Source organism: Tamandua tetradactyla, chromosome 12 (genome assembly GCF_023851605.1).
Source record: "Tamandua tetradactyla isolate mTamTet1 chromosome 12, mTamTet1.pri, whole genome shotgun sequence".
NCBI classification, from domain to species: domain Eukaryota; kingdom Metazoa; phylum Chordata; class Mammalia; order Pilosa; family Myrmecophagidae; genus Tamandua; species Tamandua tetradactyla.
This window is the reverse complement of record NC_135338.1, coordinates 66,538,289-66,564,118: the sequence shown is the minus strand read 5'-3', so window position 1 is coordinate 66,564,118 and position 25,830 is coordinate 66,538,289. Positions and strand designations below refer to the sequence as shown.

The 25,830-nt window shown below is 37.3% G+C and overlaps 1 protein-coding gene across 9 annotated transcripts in view; it reads right to left on the bottom strand.

Moving 5' to 3' along the window:
- The window catches only part of SIN3A (SIN3 transcription regulator family member A), a 71,638-nt gene continuing 45,808 nt past the window's right edge, over nt 1-25,830 (bottom strand). For 6 of the 9 annotated variants that reach the window (XM_077123704.1, XM_077123703.1, XM_077123710.1 and 3 more), the window contains 8 exons: nt 24,665-24,848; nt 22,528-23,101; nt 19,971-20,176; nt 15,722-15,895; nt 9,785-9,877; nt 8,182-8,276; nt 4,620-4,827; nt 2-1,325 (listed from right to left, as the gene is read on the bottom strand). In XM_077123704.1, coding sequence (XP_076979819.1) covers nt 1,095-1,325; nt 4,620-4,827; nt 8,182-8,276; nt 9,785-9,877; nt 15,722-15,895; nt 19,971-20,176; nt 22,528-23,101; nt 24,665-24,848 — 1,765 coding nt within the window. In that variant the 3' untranslated portion in view covers nt 2-1,094. Of the gene's footprint in view, nt 1,326-4,619; nt 4,828-8,181; nt 8,277-9,784; nt 9,878-15,721; nt 15,896-19,970; nt 20,177-22,527; nt 23,102-24,664; nt 24,849-25,830 lie in introns of all 9 variants that reach the window. The other 3 variants (XM_077123709.1, XM_077123711.1, XM_077123712.1) reach the window with 3 other exon arrangements.

Sequence of the window (25,830 nt, the reverse complement as noted above, 5' to 3'; positions counted from 1 at the left end):
CTCTGGTGAGGACAAGGGACGTTGGTTGAAAATTTATTTCTTAAGTAAGAACCAAGCTTTATTTATTTACAAAAAAAAAAAGTTTGGGGAAGAGAAGAAGACAAGTTTTACACAAAAGTACTACAACAGTTAACTCCCTTTGGTAAAAAGTGTAATAAATGTCTTGTACATCTGTTCATAGGTACTAAATCTGAAGCCACATAGTACTATGGTACACAATAAGCTAGAGCAGTTATGCTAGCACATCAAAGCATATTTCTTTTAATAAAAAATCGACAGTATGTACATTATTTACAAAAAAAAACCAAGTTAAAATTGTATGTGTGTGTGCAGGTGTGTTTCAGAGAGTAAAGCTGGTGAATGGCACTAGGGTAGACTATTAAAGAAGAAGGTACAAAACAGTTCCACGGGAGCTAAAAGGATGACTGATTTGAACTTGTTGAGGTTGAGAACTAGAGGGGAGAAAAAAGGGTGGGCAGTAAGGGATTCGTCAGAAATCAAATCCACAAGATGATAGATCCCAAAGCCAAACTGTAGGGCCCAAATAAAACCTAATGGGTGATTTAGATGTGCTCGAATGACCAGAAAAAAATCAAATCCAGTTTTTTTTTCCTTTTGAGGGGAGAGACAAGGAGCAGTGACCATCACAGTTAGAATCCATCAGAGCTGTAAGTCCTTCCCCAGACTGTCTTGAAAAAATACTCCTATCCAGTCAAAGTGTGAACAGCATCTAGTTCCTTTACTGATGGTCAGGCCACAGGAGACTCCAGTCTTCACTCTGCTGGTGTGTGCAAGCAAACAGCATGTCTCTGTGCTTGCGTGAACTTCCTTTCCCTCCAGGGCACATTAGTACTCAAAACCCTTTGGGAAAAATTCCAGCTCCAGCTCCGTTAGGTATTCATGTTCCTTATATGTAGCCCACTTGGTGCCAGGTTGCACCAGCCACACACAGATCAGGTGGCCATGTCCCAGAGAGGCCCAGTGAGGCTAGAAAGGCATCTTCCTTGTTTCTTCAGTGCATGAGTGCACATGCCCACCCACACACACCCACACACATACATACCCCGGCCAGGTGATCTGCTCTGACTTTGCAGTTATGGGGCTTTGAATACTGTGCCATATTTGACACGGTATTTGTTGATGCTCACAAAGTGCAGGGTCTCTGTATCACAGGTGGTGGTACAGGGCACCAGGCCCTCCAGCCCTTCACCCATGAGCCATTTGCTGGTCTCTGCTGCCATTTCACGAGGCACATGCTCCTTGGTCCATTTATCTACCCAAGCCTGGAATCTCTGATGTAGCCGCTTGCTTACACGCTCATGGGACTAGCAAAACAGAAAAAGAAAAGACACCTGAATTAGGACCAAAAACTTTCAAATACAAAGCCCAGTTTTCTCCTAAAATACCAGAGGAAAGATGTGGGCTCAATTTCCAGATACCACTAGTTAGTAGAAAAAGGCCAGTGGGAGTCTGTGTTTAAAGAGAATTGAAGGAGGTAAGAACATGGAGCTTATGAGGAGACAGAATTCCATAAAGGCCCCCCAAAAATGCCAACACAGGCTTTGGGTAAAACTAGTTCAGGGCTTCTCAATTAAAAAGCATGCATTAGAATCACCTGGGGAACATGTTGACCCTACAGATTTCTTCAGATCTATCTGCATTTTAAACCAGCAGCCAAGGTGATTCTAATGGACCCCACAGTGAGACAAAATGAATCATAGCTGTTGGTCATTTCTGTCAGCGTGCTGATCCACTTTTAGGTAAAACAGGAAAACAAAGAGCTTAAAACCCACTCTTCCTTCATCATATGATCCCACCCTCTCAGCAAAGTAGCAGGCAAAGCAGATCTTCAATGAATGCTTACATTCCCACCTTGTGCTGGCACATATTTACTGGTGCCTGCATGTAAGGTATAGTAAGGGATGCAAAGATGAATTATTGTCCAGCTCCCCCAAAGACTTTGAACCAGAAACATGCATACACTAACACAGCAGTTACAGTGCCATGAGAAAGTACAATGAAATGCCTACCTACTAGCTCCCACCTGAATGGTTTGTAGTACTTTCAAATGTCACCTGTTCAAAACAGAGCTTCTGACTGCACCTCCCCGCCCCCGCAAGAACAAGATCTCTTGCTATCAAGAATGTGTCCCTTTAGATACTGGGTAATTGGAACTGAAGGGATACAGAGTGTGCAACAGAACTGATCATAAAAATTCAGAAATGGATAGCACAATATTACCTAAGTGTAATACAATATTGTCAGAACACTGAATGTAGCTGAATGGTGAGAATGACAGAGGGAGGAGGCCTGGGGGGCACAAATGAAATCAGAAGGAAAGATAGACGATAAAGACTGAGATCATATAATCTAGGGATGCCTAGAATATATAATGATAATGACTAAATGTACAAATTTTAAAATGTTTTGCATGAGGAAGAACAAAGGAATGTCAATAATGCAGGGTGTTGAAAATAGATGGTAATTAATATTTTAAAACTTTAACTTATGTGTAAGACTAAATCAAAAAATGTTTATTTGGTACAAATTTTATATTTTAACTATTGCATTTTCCAATATAACTTATGTGGACAGCTTAATTGAACATCATAAGTACACGGAACCTTGAGTAGGGCATGAGATTTTGTAGGTTTGTCCAGAGTGATGCCTCGATAAATCCCAGAAGGATTTGAACAGTAAATAAAAAAGTATTTGCCAAGTCCCCTTGGGGGAATGGTGAGAAAGGGGGAAAATTCAACTTCCCCAGTGGAGAATTCTTGATATTCTCACAAGCAGTGGGGACAACCAAAGCAATAGGCTGAGCCCCCAATCTTGGAGTTTGTTCATATGAAACTTAATCCCACAAAGGATAGGCTAAGCCTACTTAAAATCAGGCCTAAGAGGCACCTCTCTCTCTCAGCAAACACAACAAGCAAACTCACCTCCCTGCCCCTCTCTACGTGGGACATGACTCCCAGGGGTATGGACCTTCCTAGCAACATGGGACAAAACCCTACAATGATCTGGGACTCAGCACCAAGGGATTGAGAAAACCTCCTTGACCAAAAGGGGGAAGAGCGAAATGAGAAAATAAAGTGTCAATGGCTGAGAGATTCCAAACAGAGTCGAGAGGTTATCCTGGAGGTTATTCTTATGCATTAAATAGGTATCACACCTTTAGTTAAGGTGTAATGGAGAGGCTGTAAGGAACTGCCTGAAAATGTAGAGCTGTGTTCCAATAGCCATGTTTCTTGAAGATGATTATATAATGATACAGCTTTCACAATGTGATCGTGTGATTGGGAAAACCTTGTGTCTGATGCTTCTTTTATCTACCTAATGGACAGACGAGTAAAACATACAGATTAAAAATAAATAATAGGGGGAACAAATGTTAAATTTAGTAGATTGAAATGCTAGTGATCATAGATAGGGTAAAGGGTATAGTATGTATGAATTTTTTTCTATTTTCTTTTTATTTCATTGATGCAAATGTTCTAAGAAATGATGATGATGAATATACAACTATGTGACAAATAAAGAATGTTCATATTGTATATTGATTGGTTTTACTAATAAAAATTCCCAAAAAAACCCAAAAATAAAAATTAAAAAAAGAATGTGTCCCTTAACTTCTCATTTACTCAAGCAAAACCAAAATGAAACAAAAAACCAGACATTATCCTTGATGCCTTCCTTACTCTTACCTCCCCATATCTGATCCTTTACCAATTATATCTTAATTATATAATGCCCATTGTATGTCAGTTATATCTCCAAATAATGTTTATAATCTTTAATTCTCAACAAATTCCATTGCTACCACAGTAGTCACCACCTCTCATTTGAATAAGAGCAGTCCCATGGAACTGGTACTTTGCTACCTCCCCACTCTCCATCTCACAGCAATAGTACAAGCCATCTAGCCAACGATGTCCCAAAATTCCTCAAACTCCAAACCATGCCTACAAGGCCAAGTGATGTAGCCTCTGTCCACCCTTACAATTTCTCACATCCCACTTTCCCCATGACTCAAGACACACCAGTTGGTGTTCTTAGATTCTCAAAAATGCCAAACGTTCTCAAACATTTTCTTTCTTCAAACTCTCCCATTTGCAGCTTTCTTTACCTAGAAAGCACCTCTATTCAGCTTTCCACAAGGCTGGCTTCTTATCATTATTCAGGCCTCAAATGTCACCTTCTTGAAAGACCTCTTCAAGGACAGCAGACCAGCATGCCAGTCACCCACGGTCTCACTGTCTGGTCTGTTTCCCTGATAGTGCTCATCACCCTACCTTTTGCTCAACCTCACTGTAGTACTCTGTGGTACACTGTGGGCCCGGAACTACTCCTGACAAATAACTGCACTGGGAAGTTTTCACAATTGAGACAGAATGTGAAAACAGGTAGGATTCACACAAGTGAAAGATCAGATACCACTTGAAATGTACATTCTGGGATAGTTTCAATGGAAGCAATTTACTTGCTTACTAAACAATTCTCAGTTCCAAGAACAGGTTCCCATTAAGGAAGAGAAACAATCAAGAGGGCTCCAGGAATAGACCTGGTCCTGGTTGAGAACGGAGATGTATAGAGAAATTCCAGATATTGGTTCTCACCTGATGAGCCCGGAGCAAGGCGGTTCTCCGATACATGTAGTCCTCTGACTTAATCACATACACCATCTTGTAGGAATTCAGCTTAAACCTACATTCCAGCTTATCCAGGCTATCCACATTCTCTATGGTCTTCTTACTATTTCCTTCCTTCCCTTCCTTTTCCTGTTGTTCTCGACCACGCTGACACTTTCGGATCCGCCGCAGATTCCTACAAAGCAGAAAAATTCTGCAGAATGAGTACCTGTTCATTCATGGATTCCGATGACTCCCCTGCCCAAATTAATTCTCCTTATTATATGCCTTCATTGTACTTATCACAATGCTTGTTACATATAGAGAAAAGTGATTAGCTTATCACTGTACTAATAAAAAAAATCCAAATATTTCAAATACAGAGATACACAATAAAAAACAGAAATACTTGGGTGCATGGGTAGTTCAGTGGCAGAATGCTCACCTTTCATGCAGGAGACCTGGGTTTGATTCCCAGACCACGCACACCCCTGCCACCCCTCCAAAAAAATGCTTAACCATCCCCTACCCACCATTCTTCAGATTCCACTTGCCTTGGTAGAGGTAACCACTGTTAATGGTTTTGATTTAAAACCTTCCAGGCCTCCATCTATGTATTTACATATGTATTCATCTGCTATAGTTCTGTTTTGGTACTTTTATAGACAAAATAGTATCACACTATGCTTAATGGTCTCAACTTTTTATTTAATGTCATGAAAATTTTTAAATTTCACCACACATACTGCTGCAAAGAAATATACTCTAATTTAAACATTCCCTATTAGCCTTTCTCAATCAAGGTTCTTCATCTGAACTGCAAAACACAGAAAATTGGCTGCCATATAAAAAATTCTCCCAAAGGTAGCGTGTAACCAGTACCATCTTATATAGATAAGAAAAATATCAATTCACAACATCAATAGATTCCTTAGGATACAATTAGAGCTTAATTTTCATAACCAGCTGAGATAGGCTGTCAACTGACCAATTCACTGTATCCAATATTTTGACGTTAAAAAGACTGCCTCAGTGAATACCTTTGTTCACATGCATTTCTGTAGGACAGTAGTTCTTAGGTCCCAGTACACTTAGCAGTCTCTAAGACCCATTTGAAGGGTCTTGCCTTTTTCCCTGTGTGGACATTTGCACTGGCAAAGCAAAAGAAATGGTGAATAAAACTGCTGGCAGTGGTAACAAACTGTACTTAGTAGTCTTTGTATTATTCTCTGACCATATACCCACAACTAAAAAGAGAAAGCCATTTCTGCTTAAAGAATATCTTTGATGAAGCAGTAACATTTTTCATTAAATCCCAATCCTTCAGTTCATTTCATTAAAATATTCAATATGATAAAATGGGAAGTATACATAAAACACTTCTGTGTACTGAAATATATAATAGTATTCTTGAAGAAAAGCACCTGAACATTTGCTTGAGTTGCAAAGGGACCACCATTTTTAACTGAAAGAACAACCGACTAAACTTAGTCAACCTTGGGTATTTGGGCAGCTATTTTCTCAAAAACAAAGTAGCCTGTCACCTCAAGGAAAACAAGTGGCTTTATTTAGTTGGTAATGATAAAATCTGAGCCTTTCAAGCAGAACTTAGAATTTTGGCAAAAAGACATTGGCCACCATGAGTCTGACAGCTTGCCAATACTTAGACATGTTTTATGAGATCAATGGTGATTTTTTTGGGATATTGTATAATGGAAATGTGTCAACATTTAGTATATTGATACAATTTAGTGAACTAATATAATCTGGATAAAAGATTAATTCAAATAGTATAAGATAAATCAATGCATTTTGACATGTCTATATGAAAAGCTAATTGATAATTTATATTGATATTGCAACTAACCTTTAAGAAACTATCACTTGTAAAGAAGACTATCCATAATCATCTGAAAGGATATGAAAATATGCCTGTCTTTTCCAGCTACATATTTGAGTGAGGCCAGATTTTTTTCATGTGTTTCACTCAAACAACACAGTATAAACAGATCGAATATAGAAGCAGATTTCAGCCATTCTTCTATTAAGTCAGATATTAAAAAGATTCGTAAAAATTTACAATACCACCCTTTTCAAACAAAGTTTTTTTGTTTTGAAAAAATTCATTAAAAATTATTTGTGTTAACATGTAGGTTTAGTATTGTTATTTTTAAAACAAGTCAATGAGCATTTTAAACATTTGTTTTAATTTCTAATAAGGTAAACAAAAGTACTTTGGATAATCTTTAAGACTATAAAGGAGTCTCAACATCAGAAGTATTAAGAACCTTAGCTCTAAAAAAAATAATTAGAAACTGAAGTTCTAGGATAAGGGTCCCATACATTTTAACTGCCCCCTGCCCCAGAAGGATTCTACCTTAATTTATATTTTTACTCAAAAGTATTAGAGTGCCTCCTTCCCATACTCTCTACAAAAGTTAACAAATCTTTTTAAAAACTTGTCCATCTGGTGAGAACTACATGGTGATATGTTAATTGTATGATTATTTAATGCCTATCTATCTCAATTACTATTTCCTAAACATGGAGATTTCATCTGTTTTGTCAGGAGAGAGGCCTGGCATAGAGTATCACCTTGAATATGTGTAAATTTATCAATGAATGGAATAACCTGGCATGGCCCTTTCTGCTATACCCCTTTCAATGTTCTGAATAGGACTAAGTCTAATAGTTCTGGGAAACCAGCTTTTTGGATATTTAAGACATGAGATCTCAATTCTAAACTTTTGGGAAGAAAGAAAGTTACTCTACTATGGCAAAATCCATTTTCTATTTCTGCAACTGTGTACATCCTCAGATAGAGGATCAGCATTGTATATTACCTGTACAGTTTAGTAACAGGGAAATTCTTAAAAATTCTTTGCAGAAAAGAGTTAACATGGCAGACTAAGATCATTATCCTTTGAAAGGCCTGCCTACAAAGTTGGGAACCTGGATTTCTAAATGGTTTTCACCATTCACTAAATGATAAAGAGAGACTCACTGTGCCTAAACACTTTGTATAAACTATATAGCTTGTGCTGAACACCTGCTTTCCTTCTGGGAGTCTGAAATTTTAATACATGCCATGCAAAGGTGCCTACATGACTAGCTCCCAATAAAAACCCTGGCATTTAGTTTCTAATGACCTTCCCTGGTAGGGACAATATTTCATACCTTTTCATAATACACTGCTGAAGGAATTAAGCATATTCTATGTGACACCAGTGGGAGAGGACCCTTGGAAGCTTGTGTCTGGTTCCTCTGGACTTTGCCTCAGGCACCTTCAGCGGACCTTGGAAATCCCAATATACATCTCTGTTTGATATAGGAAAATTACTGCTGATCTTCCAAACTTACCTCCCCGATTCTTTGACATGTGCTCCAGGTAAGTCAATGGTATAACACTTACAAACCTTAAATTAGTATCCGCAGAAGACAGAATGAATAAACAGAATAAATGAAAACCAAAAATGTAAGAGTCATTTAACTCCCCATTCCTCAATCGCACACAAGTATATACTGCTGAGAAGTGACCCGGCTTACTCACCTTGGGAGAAATACTGGTTTCTGTGCTAGATGCTCACGAAGCTCAGGAGAGGTAGTATCCGAATTCATATAACGCTCCACATAGTCTGACCAGCGCTAGGATTATAAATACAAGATGTGGTTGGGGAAGATCACAAAAACTGAACTTTGTCTTTATTACATAGTCTAGAAAATTTTGTAACTAAAATGTTGGAAATCCACAAATTTCAAGGTTAAAAAAAATTCCCTTTCCATAAGTGACGTGTTTGTTACTTGGTACTGGAATAGAGATTAAAAATTCTGTTCAACTTCAAGATCCAAAGCTTCTCTGAGATGAGGTTAACAGATGTCATACATTGGAAGAAGCTGGTTCACTGATTGGTTTTATTTTCCCATTGAGAATTTTGTAAAAACAAAATATATAGTGGCAAATGAATATGTGAAAATCAGTTCCTTTTCACATTAAGATCTGGATTTCCAGCATCTCTTGAAAAAAAAAAAAAGAATCCAAAGATCTGACAACCATGGGCCAATAGTCCCCCCAAAATAAGTCTTCTCTTATGCCTTACCATCACCCCCTTGCCTGGGCACACCAACATCATACATGTGGTCTGCGTCTCTGTTTATATTATGGGCCAGACTCAACTATGATAACCACCTCACCCTGTGTACTCTGTAGGATTCAGAAATCTTGGCTTCATTTATCTCAATAAAAAGTAAAGATGACACAAAAATCAAGATGAAACCAGGAAGACGGCACCTCATTTGTTTTTTTTTTTTTGTACTTTCAAAATCCTGGCCCTAATTGATGCTTAAGGAGAAAAGAATATTTAATAAGGCTGATCAAAACGGTTCAGAAATGCATAGCACAATACTGCGTGATGGTAACACAATATAATAAGTGTAATGAACAAAGTGAGCATGAGTACGGCTGAAAAAGCAACATTAGGGTTATGAATGTCACCAAAGAAAGCTAGAGGATAAAAATTGGGACTGCATAATTTAGCAAAGCCTAGAATGGATGATGATGGTGGTTAATTGTACAAGAATGTTTTTACATGAACTAGAACTAATGTATGTTACTATTACGAGGTGTTAATAATAATGGGGTAGTATGTGGGAAAAATACAATTAATGAGAACTAAGGTCTACAGTTAACAGTAACACTATAATATTCTTTCATTAATTGTAACAAAGGCACTATACCAAAGCTAAACGTCAATAATAGGAGGATATAAGGGATTCTATCCTCTGTTCCCAGAAGAAATGGGAATGTTCTCATATTGATTATGGTGGTAAACATACAGTCACATGCCACTGACTGTACACTTAGGATGGATTGCATGTAAAACCGTTTTTAAAAGGGGGAAAGGATGGTGTGATGGTGGCTCAGCAGCAGATTTCTTGCCTGCCATCCATGCTGGAGACCGGGGTTCGATTCCCAGTACCTGCCCATGCAAGAAAAAGGGCGGGGGTGGTGGTGGTGGTGGTGGAATCTAGACCTTTATCCTTAAATAGGCCCATGGCTGCCTTGGCCTTCTAGAAGACATAGTCAGCTGGGCACTCACAGGACATGGCAGCTGGCTCTACTCAGGACATGGTTTCTGCAATATGCTTGCCCATACCTCTGCTTCTACAGGGTCATCCGAGTTTTCTTCTTCCGTGTCCAGAAGCTCAATGGTCAACTGAACCTGGCCTTGGCTCTGAATGAACATAAGCTGCAAATAAGAAACCTAAATGTAAACAAAAAACCATCTCCAAAGTTATAACCTAGTAGGGTTGGGAGGTGGAGGAGGCAAAATTTCAGAGGTTATAAAACTTTGCTCCAATTGAAAAGATAAAGATACTCAAAAACTTGGGAAGCAACAACTAAGTAAGTCCAATCTTGCTACCGGCAAAATGAAATATAAGTTAGAGCAAAAGTATCATTTCACATCTTATACCTCTCAGATTAGCTAAAACAATAATCACTGCCAGCAAGAGTGCTTTGAAAAATACGTATTTTGTTCACTGGAAAGAAATATTGCTTATGTAGCCAGACATAAAATCCAATGCCCTGTCACTGGATAATCCTATTTCTGGGACTTAACACAAGGATGTAAATAAGTCTACAGGCTAGGGGTGCTCTAGGAGTTTGCTTTTCTTTATCTAGGATGACCTATAATGACAAGATTTTTTCTATCACTGTAAGGAGTAACACCCTTCAAAGTGATATTGAGAACATAATCTCCTCCCCATATGCCTAAAACCAAACTCAATTTCATCCCAATAAGCTCTTGTACCTGTCGCCTATCATGTTAAGCTTTAGCTTTCTAACCTCTTATCGACTGGCTTTGTTATTATACCATGAACATATGTCACCCAAGTTTGGTACTGCCTTCAGTTATAAACATGTCTCTAATTCTTTCAATCTTCCTTATTCAGGGATGTCAAACTAGTCTTCCTGAAAGCTCCACTCCAACAGAGTATTTAACCCTTAAAAATGTTTCACAGTTCACCAACCTTAAGAAAATGCACACTTTTTACTTAGTATGGCTATGAATATCCACCTTTTCCGTATACCTCCTTCACTAATATCTTATACTTCATTCATCCAACACACAGTCACTGAATGTCTACTATACATCAAGCAGAGGACACATTCAGAAGATAACATGGTTTTTGGATTGGAGGAGTTCAATTTAATAAAGGAAAACAGGAATACAAACAGTTATATTTATACTGCATTAAGTCACTATATAGGCACTATTCTAGAGACATGTGCAATATGCTATGGGAGTAAAGAATTCCTCCTCAGCAAGCTGAGGAAGGCTTTACACTTCACTAAAATAACTGGGCTGGGCAGGATGCAGGGGAAGAGCAATCAGTTTCAAGCACAGAATACGTTGCTTACAAACCTACATAAAAAGTACTACACCTCTAAAAAAGGGCAAAGGATATGAATAAGCAATACACAGAAGAAAAACAGGCAACAGCAGGAAAACAGGGAGACGTGAATTAAAGTAACACAATTTTCTACCTCTCTGATAAAAATAGTCTAATAACAACAAGTGCTCACTAGGAGATGAAGAAATAAGTGCCTTTATGAAAATGACACTGGTACAGTCAGCCACTTCGGAGGATGAAATAGCAATATCCATTAAAATTTAAAATATGCATACCCTTCTCCCCAGTAACTTCACCTCTCTGTCTACTACCCTAGACAAATAATTACACCTGCATAAAAGGGATGCATACAATGAAATGCTGTTCAATATCACTGTTTGGAATAGCAAAAAGTGGAAACAGTTTAAATATTCACACCCCTCCCCCCAAGGGAATGATTTTTTAAAACTATGGTTTATCCATACCGTTAAGTATAACACAGCAGTTGATCAACGTAAGATGCAGAACAATATGCAATCTTTCACCATTTATTTATTTATTTGGGGGGGGGTGCACGGGCTGGAAATCGAACTCAGGTCTCCAGCATGGCAGGCAAGCACTCTACCACTGAAACACCATTTATTGTTACACACACACACACACACACACACGCAAATGCAGAAAAGGATCTGGATGGCTATATACCAGAGAGATAAATCCGCCTCATGTAGCAGAGCAGTGTAGCATGTGTTCCAAATAAATGAAGGGTGATGAGGCTGGAAGGAGAGGAAAGGACAGGGTATTTGAAGGGCTGCTTGTGTCAAAATAAAAATTACTGAATTTTATTGTCTTTGCTAAAGGATCACTTTGGGAAAAAACTTTCCTGATTTCTAAGCCTTTGTTTCTGCTATCCCCTCTGGCACTCTGATAACCATTATTATCTACAAGATGAGTCTAACCATTCCCTCAGTCTTTCACTTGCACAATTTAATTACATTGTTAACTCACTGTAGGGATGGTAATTTTGTTCACCATTAAAACTAAACCAACAGTAAACTTATAATAAATATTTATAGATCTAAAACCCTGAAGAGTTTAGGAAATAAGCTGGGAAAGTCCTCTGGTTACTCAGGTAGTAGAACATCAGGTCAAAGACCGAACTAGTAAACTCGTTTCTAGTTCTCAGATTCTATATTAGGAAAATGGCACACAGGTGATAAAACTAAAGAAACAGTTTAAAGTATAAGCCAATAACTGAGTAAAGAATTTGGGGTCAGATCATTAAAGTGCACAGGACATACTTGAAGTAGTCAACTTTTAGATAGCTCAGCTCTCTGTGTAGCCAACTACAAATCTTGTTCTGGGTCACTTGACCCTGCCCTTCCTACATAAATAAAAAGTTCTGTCCAATTGTATATATTCATTGCCTAGCTGCAATCATAGTACACATACTTCTGTATCTTTTTATTTGTTTCACACTTCTATGAAACATAATTGATTTTTAATGATGGGAAAATATGCCATCCAGTGCCATAGTGGACATCTAGGTTATTTCCAACTATATGCTTTTACAATTAGTGATTACAAGAGTAGAAACTGGGAACAAGCTAAATTTCCAATTAGACAGGCATGGTTCTAATGGCCTATCAAATGAAATGGCCATTAAAAAGATGGTAAAGACCTCATCAATGTGTTGCCAACCAAAATAAAATAAGTTACAGAAGATTTGTCCAGTATAATCTCTTTCAAAATATATACCCAATAACAGAAAAGTCTAGAAACGTCATCAGTGATTATTTGTGGGAAGAATTATAGGTAACTTTTCTTTTGTCTGCATTTTCTTTCTTTTCTATAACGATCACAGATTACACGCTTAAACATTATTAAACAATATTTTAAGAATTACAATATGGAAAAATAGAAAAAAAAGCAGAATACAAAATTGTTACAATCACATACTAAGCAAATTAATTTCTATTTTTTTTTGGGTGCATGGTCCGGGAATTGAACCCAGGTCTCCTAGAAAGGCGAGCATTCTACCACTGAACCACCTGTGCACCCTAAGCAAATTAATTCTGAAAGCATAAAAAAGGCAGGAAGTAACTCATTCTATGGGGCCAACATTATCCTAATACCAAAGCCAAATAAAGATGAGAAAGAAAATTTCAGACATATAACCCTTATGAATATAGATGCAAAAATCTTCAAAAAAATACTAGCAAACTGAACTCAAAAGCAAAGGTGGCTGAACAGAAGAAAGCTAATTAAAGTAATACATCACATTAAAAGAATGAAGGGAAAAAAAAACACATGATCATTTCAAAAGACAGCTGACAAAATCCAGTACCTCTTCTTGAAGAACACTCAGAAAACCAGGAATAGAAGGAAACTTCCTCAACATGATAAAGGGCATATATGATAAAAACCCACAGCTAACATCATACTCAATGGGAAACACTGAAAGCTTTCCCTCTAAGATCAGGAAGAACAAGAAGGCCCATTGTCACTGCTGTTATTCAACACTGTTCTGGAAGTTCTAGCCAGGGCAATAAAAAGAACAAAAAGCATCCAAACTGGAAAGGAAAACGTAAAATTGTACCTATTTGCAGATGTGTGCATATAAAACTACAGCAAAGCTACCAGAGTTACTAAACAAAGTAGTGGTGGAGGATCAACATGCAAAAAATCAGTACTGTTTCTATATATTAATAATGAACAATGTGAAGAGGTAATAAGAAAAAAAATCCTACAAAATACTTAGAAGAAATCAAAAAGGCTGAAAGAAATGGAAGAACATTCTGTGTTCTTGGACTATAGGACGAAAATACCGTTAATAAGTCAATTCCACCCAAAGTGATTTACAGATTCAACATAATCACAATCAAAATTCCAACATCCTTCTTCGCAAAAATGAAAAAGCCAATCATCAAATGTATATGGAAGGGTAATGGTTCCCAATTAGGCAAAAGTACCTTGAAAAAAGAAGAACTAATTTAAAATTTATTGCAAAGCTACAGTAATGAAAACAGTATACTACATAAGGACATATATACAGACCACAGGAATCAAACTGAGAAGTCTGAAAATCCACGGCCAATTGATTTTTGACAAGGGTGCCAAATCAACACAGAAAGAATAGTCTCTTCAACAAATGATGTTCAGATTGAAGGTGGACTTGACCCTCACAGCACATACATAAATCAACCTAAAATGGATCAAAGACCTAAATATAAAAACCAAATCTATAAAACTCTTAGAAAGTAAAGATAGGGAAGTCTCTTTGGGAACTTGTGTTAGGCAATGGTTTCTTACAACGTATACCCAAAGCACAAGTAACAAAAGAAAAAACAAATGGGATTTCATCAGAATAAAAAACTTCTGTACAAAGCAAACTGAAAATTAAAAAATGGGAAAAAGACATTAACAGAAATTTCTCTAAAGAAGACAAATGGCCAATAAATACACGAAAAGATGCTCAACATCATTAGCCATTAGGGAAATGCAAATCAAAACCACAATGAAACACTATTTCATACCCACTAGAAAGGCTACTATTAAAATATATGGAAAATAAGTTTAAGAGTATATGGAGAAATAAGAACACTTGTTTATTGTTGGTGTTAATGTGAAATGGTATAGCTACTGTGGAAACCAGTTTGGTGATTCCTCAGAAAGTTGGTATAGAATTACCATAAAACCTAGCAATCCTACTTCCAGGTATATACCCCAAAGAACTGAAAGTAGGGATTCGAACAGATATCTGCACAACAATGCTCACATTGGCATTATTCAAATGCAATGCAAAAAGATGGAATCAACCAAAATCTCCATAAACAGATGAATGGATAAAAGATGAATGTAGTATATCCATTTGATGGAACATTATTTAACCATAAAAAGAAATGAAGTTCTGATATATGCGGCAACATGGATGAACCCTGAAGACAATTGAGCAAAATAAGCTAGATACAAAAGAATATTGCATGATCTTACTGATATGAAAATTAGAATAAGCAAATTCATAAGATTAGAAACTAGAATTTAGGTTACCAGAGGCCATGGTGGGGTAGACAATGGGAGTTAATGCTTAATTGGTACAGTGTTTCTGTTTGGGGTGATGGAAAAGCTTTGGTAATGGATGATGGTGATGGTAGTACGTTATTTATGCAATTAACACCCCTGAATTATATATTTGAGTATGGTTAAAAGGAAATTTTAGGTTTTATATATATGTATGTTCCTAAAATAAAAATTTAAAAAGCAAACAGTAGGACTATACAACACAGTAAACTGAAAGGTAAACTATGGACTATATTGCTTCAGTTTCAACAAAGGTATCACACTAATGCAAAGCATTAATAATAGGGGAAATGGAATGTGTGAGGAGGTACAAAGGAACTCTGAATTTTTTGCATGATTTTTCTATAAACCTACAACGTCTGTAATAAAAAAATAAAATAAAATGATGAGGAAGAAATTAATAAAAAGGCAGGAAAGAAACAAAATGACAAGTTCATGGAGGGTTTTACTTCCACATTTCTGTGTATTTTGCATTTCCTCTAATGAGTTCATTAGGAAGTCTAAGGACTTTCAGGGGTGGAATCGCTGGGTCAAAGTACCCTGATATGGCTTGTAACTTCTGAATGAGAGGATTCGCTTGTTACCAGCAAGGTCTTGGACTACATAAGCACTCTCACCTTAAAGCAATTCTCATCTGACATGAGTTGCTCAGCCTTCCGCTGATATGTTGACTCCAGGAGGTTCCGTGAAGCTTGTGTGTTCAGTTGGCCTCCAGTGGCCCCATTATTGTTCTCTGACAGGTAAAGGTCAGTCACCTGTACACAGATCTCATCACTCACAATGTGCTGCAGCTGGAATCAAGCAAGGGCACAAGGTCAGTGAACCAAGAAAATCTTTCTCTCTGTCATACACTCACTCAACCTTCCTCTGATTATTCCAATCACTCAGCTCAAAAAAGGTTCTTCTGGTTGGCAATTTAAAAAAAATTAAACACACAAAGCCATTATCTTATTTTCTTGGAGACTATTCAACCCAAGATCTTTAATCACAACACTGGCTCATGAGTAAAATATTCCTATCTATTTAAAAGCAAAACCACAGGCAACTCAGGTCAATGTGCTTATTTAAAGGAAAACAAAAATACTAAATTTCCAACTGTGTTCTGGATCAAAGGAACATTAAAAATGTGTATTTCTTGATCATGATGATGAATATGCAACTATGTGATGATATTGTGAATTACTGATTTTGTATGTAGAACAGAATGATCAAAATAGGAATGTTTGCATTTATTTGGTGTTTTTTTGTATTTAAAAAAATTTTTTAAATATGTATTTCTCATGAAAGAATATTTCCATAGTTCGTTTTTTCATGATGCTTTTTCAATATTTAGAATATGCTTTCACACATTTTCATTTGTTCCTCAAAACAATCCTGGGAAGCAGGCAAGAGAGGGTACTTCATTTCAAGAGAGAAATTTACATGTCAGATGAGAAAACTCAACTGTGTGAGCCAAGGTTAAGGATGATAAAAATGATATCCATGTCTATATCCTCAGCCCTAGCGCAAAGCCTGAAAGTCATTAGGTATTTTAAGGAATGATTAATGAATTTGCTCAGCTGAGGAAGCAAACTGGGACTAATAGTCGAGCTTCCTTCCCAACACTATTTTTCTGTCCAATGGGAAGTCTAATACTTAAATTGTACATAATGTTAATTACTTCCCAATTCAAATCAATCATGATTGCCTACTGGTAACTTTTGTGACTATTTTATTAAAGTATCTGATGACTAGCAAGCTGAAACTTTTCTGAGCTTCCATTCTCACAGGTCATGGCAATATTTCTATTTTGAAGTAAAGATCTTTCAAATGAAACTTCACTCACTAAAATGCCAGAGAATATGAAAAATATATACAAGCAGAAAACAAAATGTTAATTTCAGTATCAATTTGTCTATTTTACTTTATAATTCTCATAACCACTAAGCCATCCTATTTTTAGGAATATAAATTATTTTTAAAATGCTAGTACCTATGACAATTACTTATTTTTAACATTAAAAGTAGTCTTAGGGCAGACAATGGTGGCACAGTTCTTGCCTGCTATGCTAGAGACCCGAGTTCAATTCCTGGTACCTGCCCATGCAGAAAAAAAGTAGTCTTAGATGACAAGCATGTCATTTATAAATAATTCGACATGGTACAAGGTCAGAAGAGTGAGTGATTTGAAGGTAGTAGAAAGGCAAGTATCTCCAAGTTACTGGAGATAGTTTAATACATTAAATAAATTACAATTGGTTCATATAATAAATTCTCATGTGACCATTAAAATAATGCTTATGGTGATCTGATTACAGGGAACAGCTGAAGATAAAATGTGAAGAGGAGGAAAAAAGTAGGGGAAAAAAGTATATTTAAACCATGTCTTTATACTTTCTTGTTGAAAGTCAGTGACTCTTGGATAATAGACTCTCTCAGAGTTTTTGAGAAGGGCAGCACTGCAACCAAGGCAATTCCCACCCCCAAGTGAGGCTAACAAGATCTTTTTCTCCCGTTAAAGTCAACTTTTTAAAATTTTATTAAATAACATAATACAAAGCGAAGAAAGAAAAAATCAATAGTTTTCAAAGCACTGTTCAATAAGCTGTTACAGGACAGATCCCAGAGTTTGTCATGGGCTACCATACCATCTTCTCAGATTTTTCCTTCTAGCTGCTCCAGAATATAGGAAACTAGAAGGAACCAATTTTTTTTTATCATCACAATCAACTTCGTGTGTGTGTGTGTGTGTGTGAAAAATAACATATATACAAAAAAAGCATTGGAACTGGTATGAGTTACAATTCCACAATTTTACGTTTTTACTTCTAGCTGCTCTAAGATATTGGAGACTGAAAGAAATACCAATTTAATGATTCAGCAATCATATTCATTTGTTACACCCTACCTTCTCTGTGTAACTTCACCATCACCACTTCTATCCCACTCCTTAGGGGTATTTGGGTTATGGCCATTTTAACTCTTTCATGCTGGAAGGGGCTGTCAATAATATGGGGTAGGGAAATGGAACTACCTGATATTCTGGAGAGACTGGGCTAGGTTTCAGGACTTAACTGGACCAAGGACCCATCTTGAGGTTGTAGGTTTCTGGAAAGTTACACTAGTGCATGGAACCTTTGTAGAATCTTATACATTGCCGTAGGTGTTCTTTAGGATTGGATGGAATGGTTTTGGTTAGAGTTTGGCAAGTTATGATAGGTAGCAATATCTAACTGAAGCTTGTTTAAGAGCGACCTCCAGCATAGTCTCTTGACTCTATCTGAACTCTCTCAGCCACTGATACTTTATTAGTTACACTTCTTTTCCCCCTTTTGGTCAGGATGGAATTGTTGATCCCATGGTGTCAGGGTCAGACTCATCCCTGGGTAGGTAAACTTAAGGAGCATCTGCATGGAAAGGACAGGTAACACTGGGACTATAGTAAGCCAAAGGCTCAGGGGACTGGAGAAGCCTCAAGCATATGCAGAATGTCCATCAGCAGAGAGAAGCATGAGAATGGAGTGGCTGTCCAGAGAGGAGGCACGAAGGAGAGGGAAAAAACCTTTACAGTACAGTCTCTACATGGTGCGGCTGTATTTTGAGTTTTCTACTTAGATGTCTATGAAACTACCTATTATATTACTACAACAAAATAAATTTCTCTTAAGCTAGTTTGGAAAACATGGGATAAATACATGGCTTGACCTTGAAATTTATGTTCTAACTTGAGTCAGGAGGGAACTCTAGGGGTACATCAAATGAGCTAAGGAAAATCAGAGAAAATATGGTCCCAATGGAAGAATTAAGAAGAGGAGAAGCTTGAATATATATTCTTAAAACTCAGTGAGCGGCTTTGGGTTTTCTGTTAAAAAAAAAAAAAAAGGTAGCATAGTATATATTAACTCGAAATCATAACTAGGTACTTCTATTATTTCAAAAACCAATTTGAAAAAAGAAAACACAATTTGAGGCTTATAAAAAGTAAGCTAGTTTAAATAGATTTCTTTGTGCTGGTGGTGTGATGGGTAGAGACATACACACTCTACATTCAAGGAAAAGGCCAGGGTACTTTGCAAAGGATTCAATATTTTAACCCAAGAAAACAACAAATTTTTCCTTCCAATGCGACAGTGTAGACCCTAGAATTAGAATTTGCTTTTTATAAGTTCTTACTTTAAGGAAGTAGTGCATCAACAATGGACTGCTCCCTAGGGGAGTTCAGAACTCAAGATAAAAGAGTAGAAATCTATTTGTTACAAGCTATTTGTTATAAAATAGTTGTTGCTGCACAGAACAACATATTTACAATCTCGCAGGGTACCACACAGATAAACCTGAAAATCAATCACAAATTTAACTCAGAAGAAACTTCAGTTGAGCAGAGTGGGCAAGAGTATTGTGAAATATGTTGTTAGATGAAACTCTTCTAATAAAAAGAACTTCAGAGAATAAATAAGGAAAGTACATGGAATCACTAATACTATGGGAAAGGGTTTGGCTGTGGCAAACTAGGTAAGAAATGGGTCAGTTCATCATCTATTCCCTGAGAACAGTAAAGGTCAGGGGTCAGTGCCACTGCTGACTCTAAAGGTGGCCAGCAAGAAAGAACCAAAACATTGAGCCTGAAGTAGGCTCATGCTGCTCTGAGGGTATATTAAGAAAAGGAGCCAATCCTGCTGTTGAAATACTCATTCTATTAACATGGAAAACTAGGCTCCATATTAACCTTCTCCTTCCCAAGACAGAACGATAAGTTCATAAACATTTTTATATGAGAAAACTGCCTTTCTTTTTCCAATAAAAATCTTACCTTTTCTCTTTGCCTAATCCATCTTTAGGCAAGGTATTCTTCCCTCACCTATCCTAGCCTCCACCATTCCCCCTCACCTGTCTGACGATGCTCTGGATCAGTTTGTCCATGGTAAAGGCAATGTAGGCATGAATGGTAAACATCTCTCTCAATGAATCTTCATACTGTGATGAGTCTATGTTGCCATCCAGCAGGCTCCGTACCATGTCCAGGAAAGCTGGGTAATAATCTTCTACATCAACATCCACTGTGGGAGAGATGGGATAGGTGAGGTCTACCCCTGCTAAAAAAAAGATTAGGACAGAGGGCAGTGCAAATCCCACAGCTGGCCTAAATAGCATTTGAAAGAACACTAGGTATTCAAAACATATCCCCTCAATTCACAGCAGAGAGAGATGAAATCTGACTGGTAGCTACAATCACCGAATTTGTCTGTCAAAGGGGAATGACTGTGCAACTTTAAGAGCAGCTTGAAATATTTTGACTGATCCTGTTATAAAGACCACTTATTTAAGGATTGCTGGGCTCGTATGGTGGGAGAACAAAATATCCCAGTGAAAAAGTTCCTTCAAAGAGTTGTTGACTCCCTCGCCAAGAGGAACCTGCTCTCTCTGCCTATACAAGAGAGCCTCACCTGGGCCACTTGCTCAAAAAGCTATTGCAATGCCAAGTAAAGTACAGATGAAAAGAGGGAGAAAATCATACTCTAGCACTAAGAAGCCTCTCGGGAAAAGAGAAATAGGAGGGCAAATTAATCCTCTATGAATAATGAATCTGCATTTGTCAAAGTCCTTTTGTTTAAAAATGAATTCCCAACAACGTTCTTCACAAACTGCATTAAATGATCTGTACCTGCTGCATACTCTGGGATGAATCTTATTTACTGTTAAAGAGACATTTGACAAATCGAACACAGAAGGAACAGTGATAGGACTCTGCCTTTATCTTACTAAAATAAGATCTATCTATAAAGTTCAAAAACAGTCGATTCTGATCTCCAGTGTAGGAAATCAATGTAGCGGGTTACCTTTGGAGCAAGCATTAGTGCTGGAAAGAGGCACAAGGAGGCTATTGGGGTGCTGGTTGTGTTCTGTTTCTTGACTGGGTCCTAGTTACATAGCTGTGATCATTTTGCAAAAATTTGCTGAGCTGTGTAATTCTGAGTCTATACTTTTCTGAACATGTTGCCCCTATTTTATACTTTTCTGTATATATGCTGCCCTTCAATTAAAAAGTTTACTAAAAACAAAAATTAAAATTCACAAAAATAACTCTTCCTCATCCACTAATTGGTTACCCAGTTTGCAGAGTCTGTATAGGGGAGAAAAATGTTCAGAGCAAAAATTGAGTCCATATCCATTTATCTGAAGTGTGATGGATCTATTAAAGACAGGTAACACAGGGACAGTTACTATTTCAAGTAAGCAACTATTTAAAGTTTCATTAGAGATCATCATCTTATTCACACCCATAAAACATAGGTATGGGTTAAGGCCTCAGAAATACATTGTCATGAAAAACGCCTTTATGCCAGAATAAAGCTATGAGTCTAAACCACAGACTTACACACATGGGCTATGATCAGTAGGAGACCTATAAACTATGTAAATCTAAACCAGGTTAAATCGTGGTCAAACCAGGATTAGAGTATTTTATCTCTAATTTCTATCCAAGCAGATGGAATCACCACCATAAGGCCCAGAATTTGTCTCTTTCAAGTTGGGACTAATTCAGATAAAGCCTTTTAGAATGAACTTATAGTGTCATTAGCTCTTCAACACATAGAAGGCTGGGGCCACACACATACACACACACACACACGGGGCAATTCACTCAGATGGCTATTTAAGAGCCAAAGAAAAGCTTTTAGCTCACAGCTCAAGTATTTAATTTATGAATTGAACTCTTGAATGTGGAAGCAGGCAGCAGAGAATTATTTAAAACACATAGTAGCTTCCTTTAACTTTTATTTTCCTTTTTCTGAGTTCTCTAATCTTTATTCCTGTCCTATTTCTGATTTTGTCTCACTTAGATATCTTTATATCCTTTTTACAGATTTATCTTCTATACCATCTCCTGAGCTCTAATCTTCTTTCCATAAATTATTTCTACTTCTTAGGAATGAGCTATGTACTCCACTAATTAAAGAGAAATCTTGCCTAAATATACCTGAGAAAATGAACATGTCTTAGGCATGAGCAACTAAGAATTATGTTCTGTCGAAGAACAGAACCAACTGTGACTGTTTAGCCCCTTTGCCCTTTCAAATACTCCAACAACTCAGACGTCTGCCAATTGGAGAACTGACGGCAACTGCTATCCACCTTCCTACTGTCCACAATACTATCCACTGAGTGTCCATGATCTAAGCACTGTGTAAAGTGCTCTGCATATTTTCTCTGATTCTCCTAACTTCTCCACAAGGTAACAGTCATCACTTCCATCTTACAAACTTACAAGTTTAGAGAGTTTAAGTAAGGTCATACAACCAGAAAATTGCAAAGTCAGGATTTGAACCTGAGACTGGCTCTAAGGCCGGTGTGCCATGCACAAAACAAAGTAGCTCCAAGTTTAACTAGGCCCTAAAATCCCCAAATCCACCCATCTTCTGTAAACAACAGTCTAGGTACTCACTAGGTTCTTTGAGACGTAGCTGGATGGCAGGGCTGTCACTCTTGTCTCGCTTTATCCCCAGCATTTCCCGCTCCCATTCTCTCTCTCGGTTTTCTTCTTCAATTTGCCGTTCAGCTTGGGAACAAATCCGCAATAGCCTCAAGCAGAGAATCTGGTGCAGTCGCATAAAGATATACCAGTTATTATTGACATAGAAGAGGTTGTACACTTCATCCATCCCTCTTAACTTCTGAGCTGCTGTATTACTAAACAGTAGCTTGGACTTAGGGGGACTGCCCCCAACACCATTGTGCTTCTTAGTTGCTCCTGTAGCTTCATCTACATCCATCTCTTCTTCTTCCTCTTCCTCTACATCTGAAAGATCACCTCTCTGAGCAAAAAGCAGATCAGGAATGAAATGATGCATGATTTGCTTGATTTTATACTTGTCCTCCTTCTGAATGCCTGTCTGCCTCTTAACATGGTGGATAATCAGAGCAGCAGCATCTTCCAATATCTGTTTGTCTTCATAGGCAAGTGAGAGGTGTGGGCCAACAGGTACACCAGCATTCTCTTCCGTAGCCTGTTCTTGCCTCTGATGAGAGAGAAAACAAAGTATTACATGACATGTCTAGGATCACAGCAAATAGAACTGTGAGGCAACACTAGCAGTACATTCCATTATTAAGCATCACAGTACTGGTTTCCAGTCCAAAAATTATTCCTTTTCCAGAAACAAAAAGTAAAGTGGAAATGCCAAAATATTAGTACAATCTAGACTTAAATGACTTATGGGAACAATGGAACAGAATTGTGAACAACTTTAAAAATTCTACATTAGTGTTTATGGAGGAAATTAGGTTTGGGATTTACTTCAAAATACTTCTGGGATGGGCAGCATCAAGGGATTGAGAAAACGTTCTTGATCAAAATGGGGAAGAGAGAAATGGGACAAAATGAAAGGGAAGAGAGAGAAATGGGACAAAATAAAGTTTTAGCGGCTGAGAGATTTCAGAGTCGAAAGGTTATCCTGGAGGTTATTATGCATTATATAGATATCCCTTTTTGTTAACGGTATACTGGAGTGGCTAGAGGGAAGTACCTAAAATTGCTGAGCTATATCCCAGTAGCCTTGATTCTCAAAGACTATTGTGTAAAGATAAAACTTTTACAATGTGTGTGATTGTGAAAATCTTGTGCCTGATGTTCCTTTTATCCAGGGTATGGACAGATGAGTAACAAAAATAAGGATTAAAAAATAAATAAATAATAGGAGGGACAAAGGGGTAAAATAAATTGGGTAGACAGAAATACTGGTGGTCAATGAGAGGGAGGGGTAGGGAGTATGGAATGTATGTTTTTTCTTCTTTCTTTTTCTGGAGTGATGCAAATGTTCTTAAAACTTATGGTGATGAATATACAACTATGCGATGATATTGTGAGCCTCTGACTATACATCATGTATGGAATGTGTGTGTGAAAATTTTTTCAATAAAAATATTAAAAAAATAAAAATTAAAAAACTACTTCTGTGATGGAGATGTGGAGGGTGACGTAATAAAATTGGCAAAATATGGATAATGATTTGGTTTATGTAAAAGCTCAGTTTACTACTCTCTTCTTTTGTATGTTTGAAAGTTTCATAATAAAAATTTCATAAATTTCAGGATCACATGACTCCTAGGATCACATTCTGTATTTACGTTTCTATTCATTCCTTTTCTAAGACTGTGAGCTCATACAAAGCAGGAGTAGCTTCTTATTCAACTCCATATTCAAGTTCTCAGCATTTTATATACTCCTGGTTAGTGTGCTGAATAAACGAAGAGTAGAAAGAATTTAGAAATTGATGATAAGAAGTTTTTAAGTTGTGGAAAGCTGAGATGGTATATACAAATATCATTGTTTGATGGAAATAAATTGGTGGGATGCAGAGCATAAACTGAAACCAGAAAGGTAAATTAGACTAATGAAATAGCTTGGGTATAAAGAAGAGGCTTAGATTTAAGATGGTAAAATCAGTAATAGAAAAAAAAGCTACACAAATTATGAAGCAAGAATCAACAGGTCTTGGACAGGTTCATTTTCATGTAACAAAGTATCAAAGCTCTGCAAAGACTGCAAAGTCCTTTCACAGATGCAGAAACTCCCAGCTCACCTCATCATAGATACTCTCGATTTCGTTGAGTAAGCTCTTAGACCTCAGAACCTTGGTGTCATTCTGTTTAAAGTTGATGCCCTGGTGGTCCAGAGACTTCAAGTAATATTTCTCATTTTGTTCTCTCCATACCTTGTTAAAGCCTCTCTGAGCTTCTCTCCATTCTTCCTCTTTCATCTTCAACCTATTAGGGAGGGGAGGGAAGTGGAAATAACAACATGCGGGAATACAGAGGTTTAGAAATGAGAAATATGCCAGGCCTACTTTATTTCAAAAGTACCAGGAGATATTCTCTGTCTGCTGAAATTATTGGCAACTTGGGATAAATGTTACCAAAATAGTCTTGAATCTGCTACACAAATTACTCGTTCAGGACTTACTTTGGGAAAGTCGTTTGTTCCCCCAAATTCAGAAATCTTTACCTAGAATAGTTATTTCTCAACAGCATTCCTCAGAATACCCTTAAGATGTCACTAAGTATCTCTCGAAAAAGCAGTTCTCTTCCTTGGCTGGCTAAAACAAAGCTGACCATGTTTCTTGACTGCAGGATTTTTTCAGAATGTTTACTATGCCAATATGAACACGAAAATCCAAGAGAAGACCATGCACAGTAATGTTCCTTTTGACATAGTATGGGAAGTTCTGATCAGAACAAATGATGCTAATGTTCCAAAAGAGGACATTAGAATAATACCAAAAACAGCCCTAGAACTAAAGAATATCCTGCATATCAAAAGTTACATGTTACTGGAAAAATGAAGAATAACCATTAATCTGTGCCAGTTCTTGAGGTGAAGACTGGAGAAGCAAAACAAAATCTGGGTATTTGTGGAACTGTGAAGTAGACCATAATGTATTTTTACCAGAAGACACTGCGAGAGGATTCAGCTATTTACAAAAGCTTCACAGTGTGGTCCAAAGGAAGACTGGGGTTGGGTCCAGTCTCTGGCTTCCTATTTAATGTCTGGCCTCATGTGTCCCATAGCCCCTCTACACTTCAGACTGACATGAAAAGCTGTTAGGACAAAGAAGATATGGATGGCAAAAAATAGTAAACTATAACTCTTTGCATAGATTTTTCTTATTAGAGAACAAATTTTGGGATGATGGAAGCACAACACTGTGAATATAATTAATACCACTGAACTATACACTTACAAATGGTT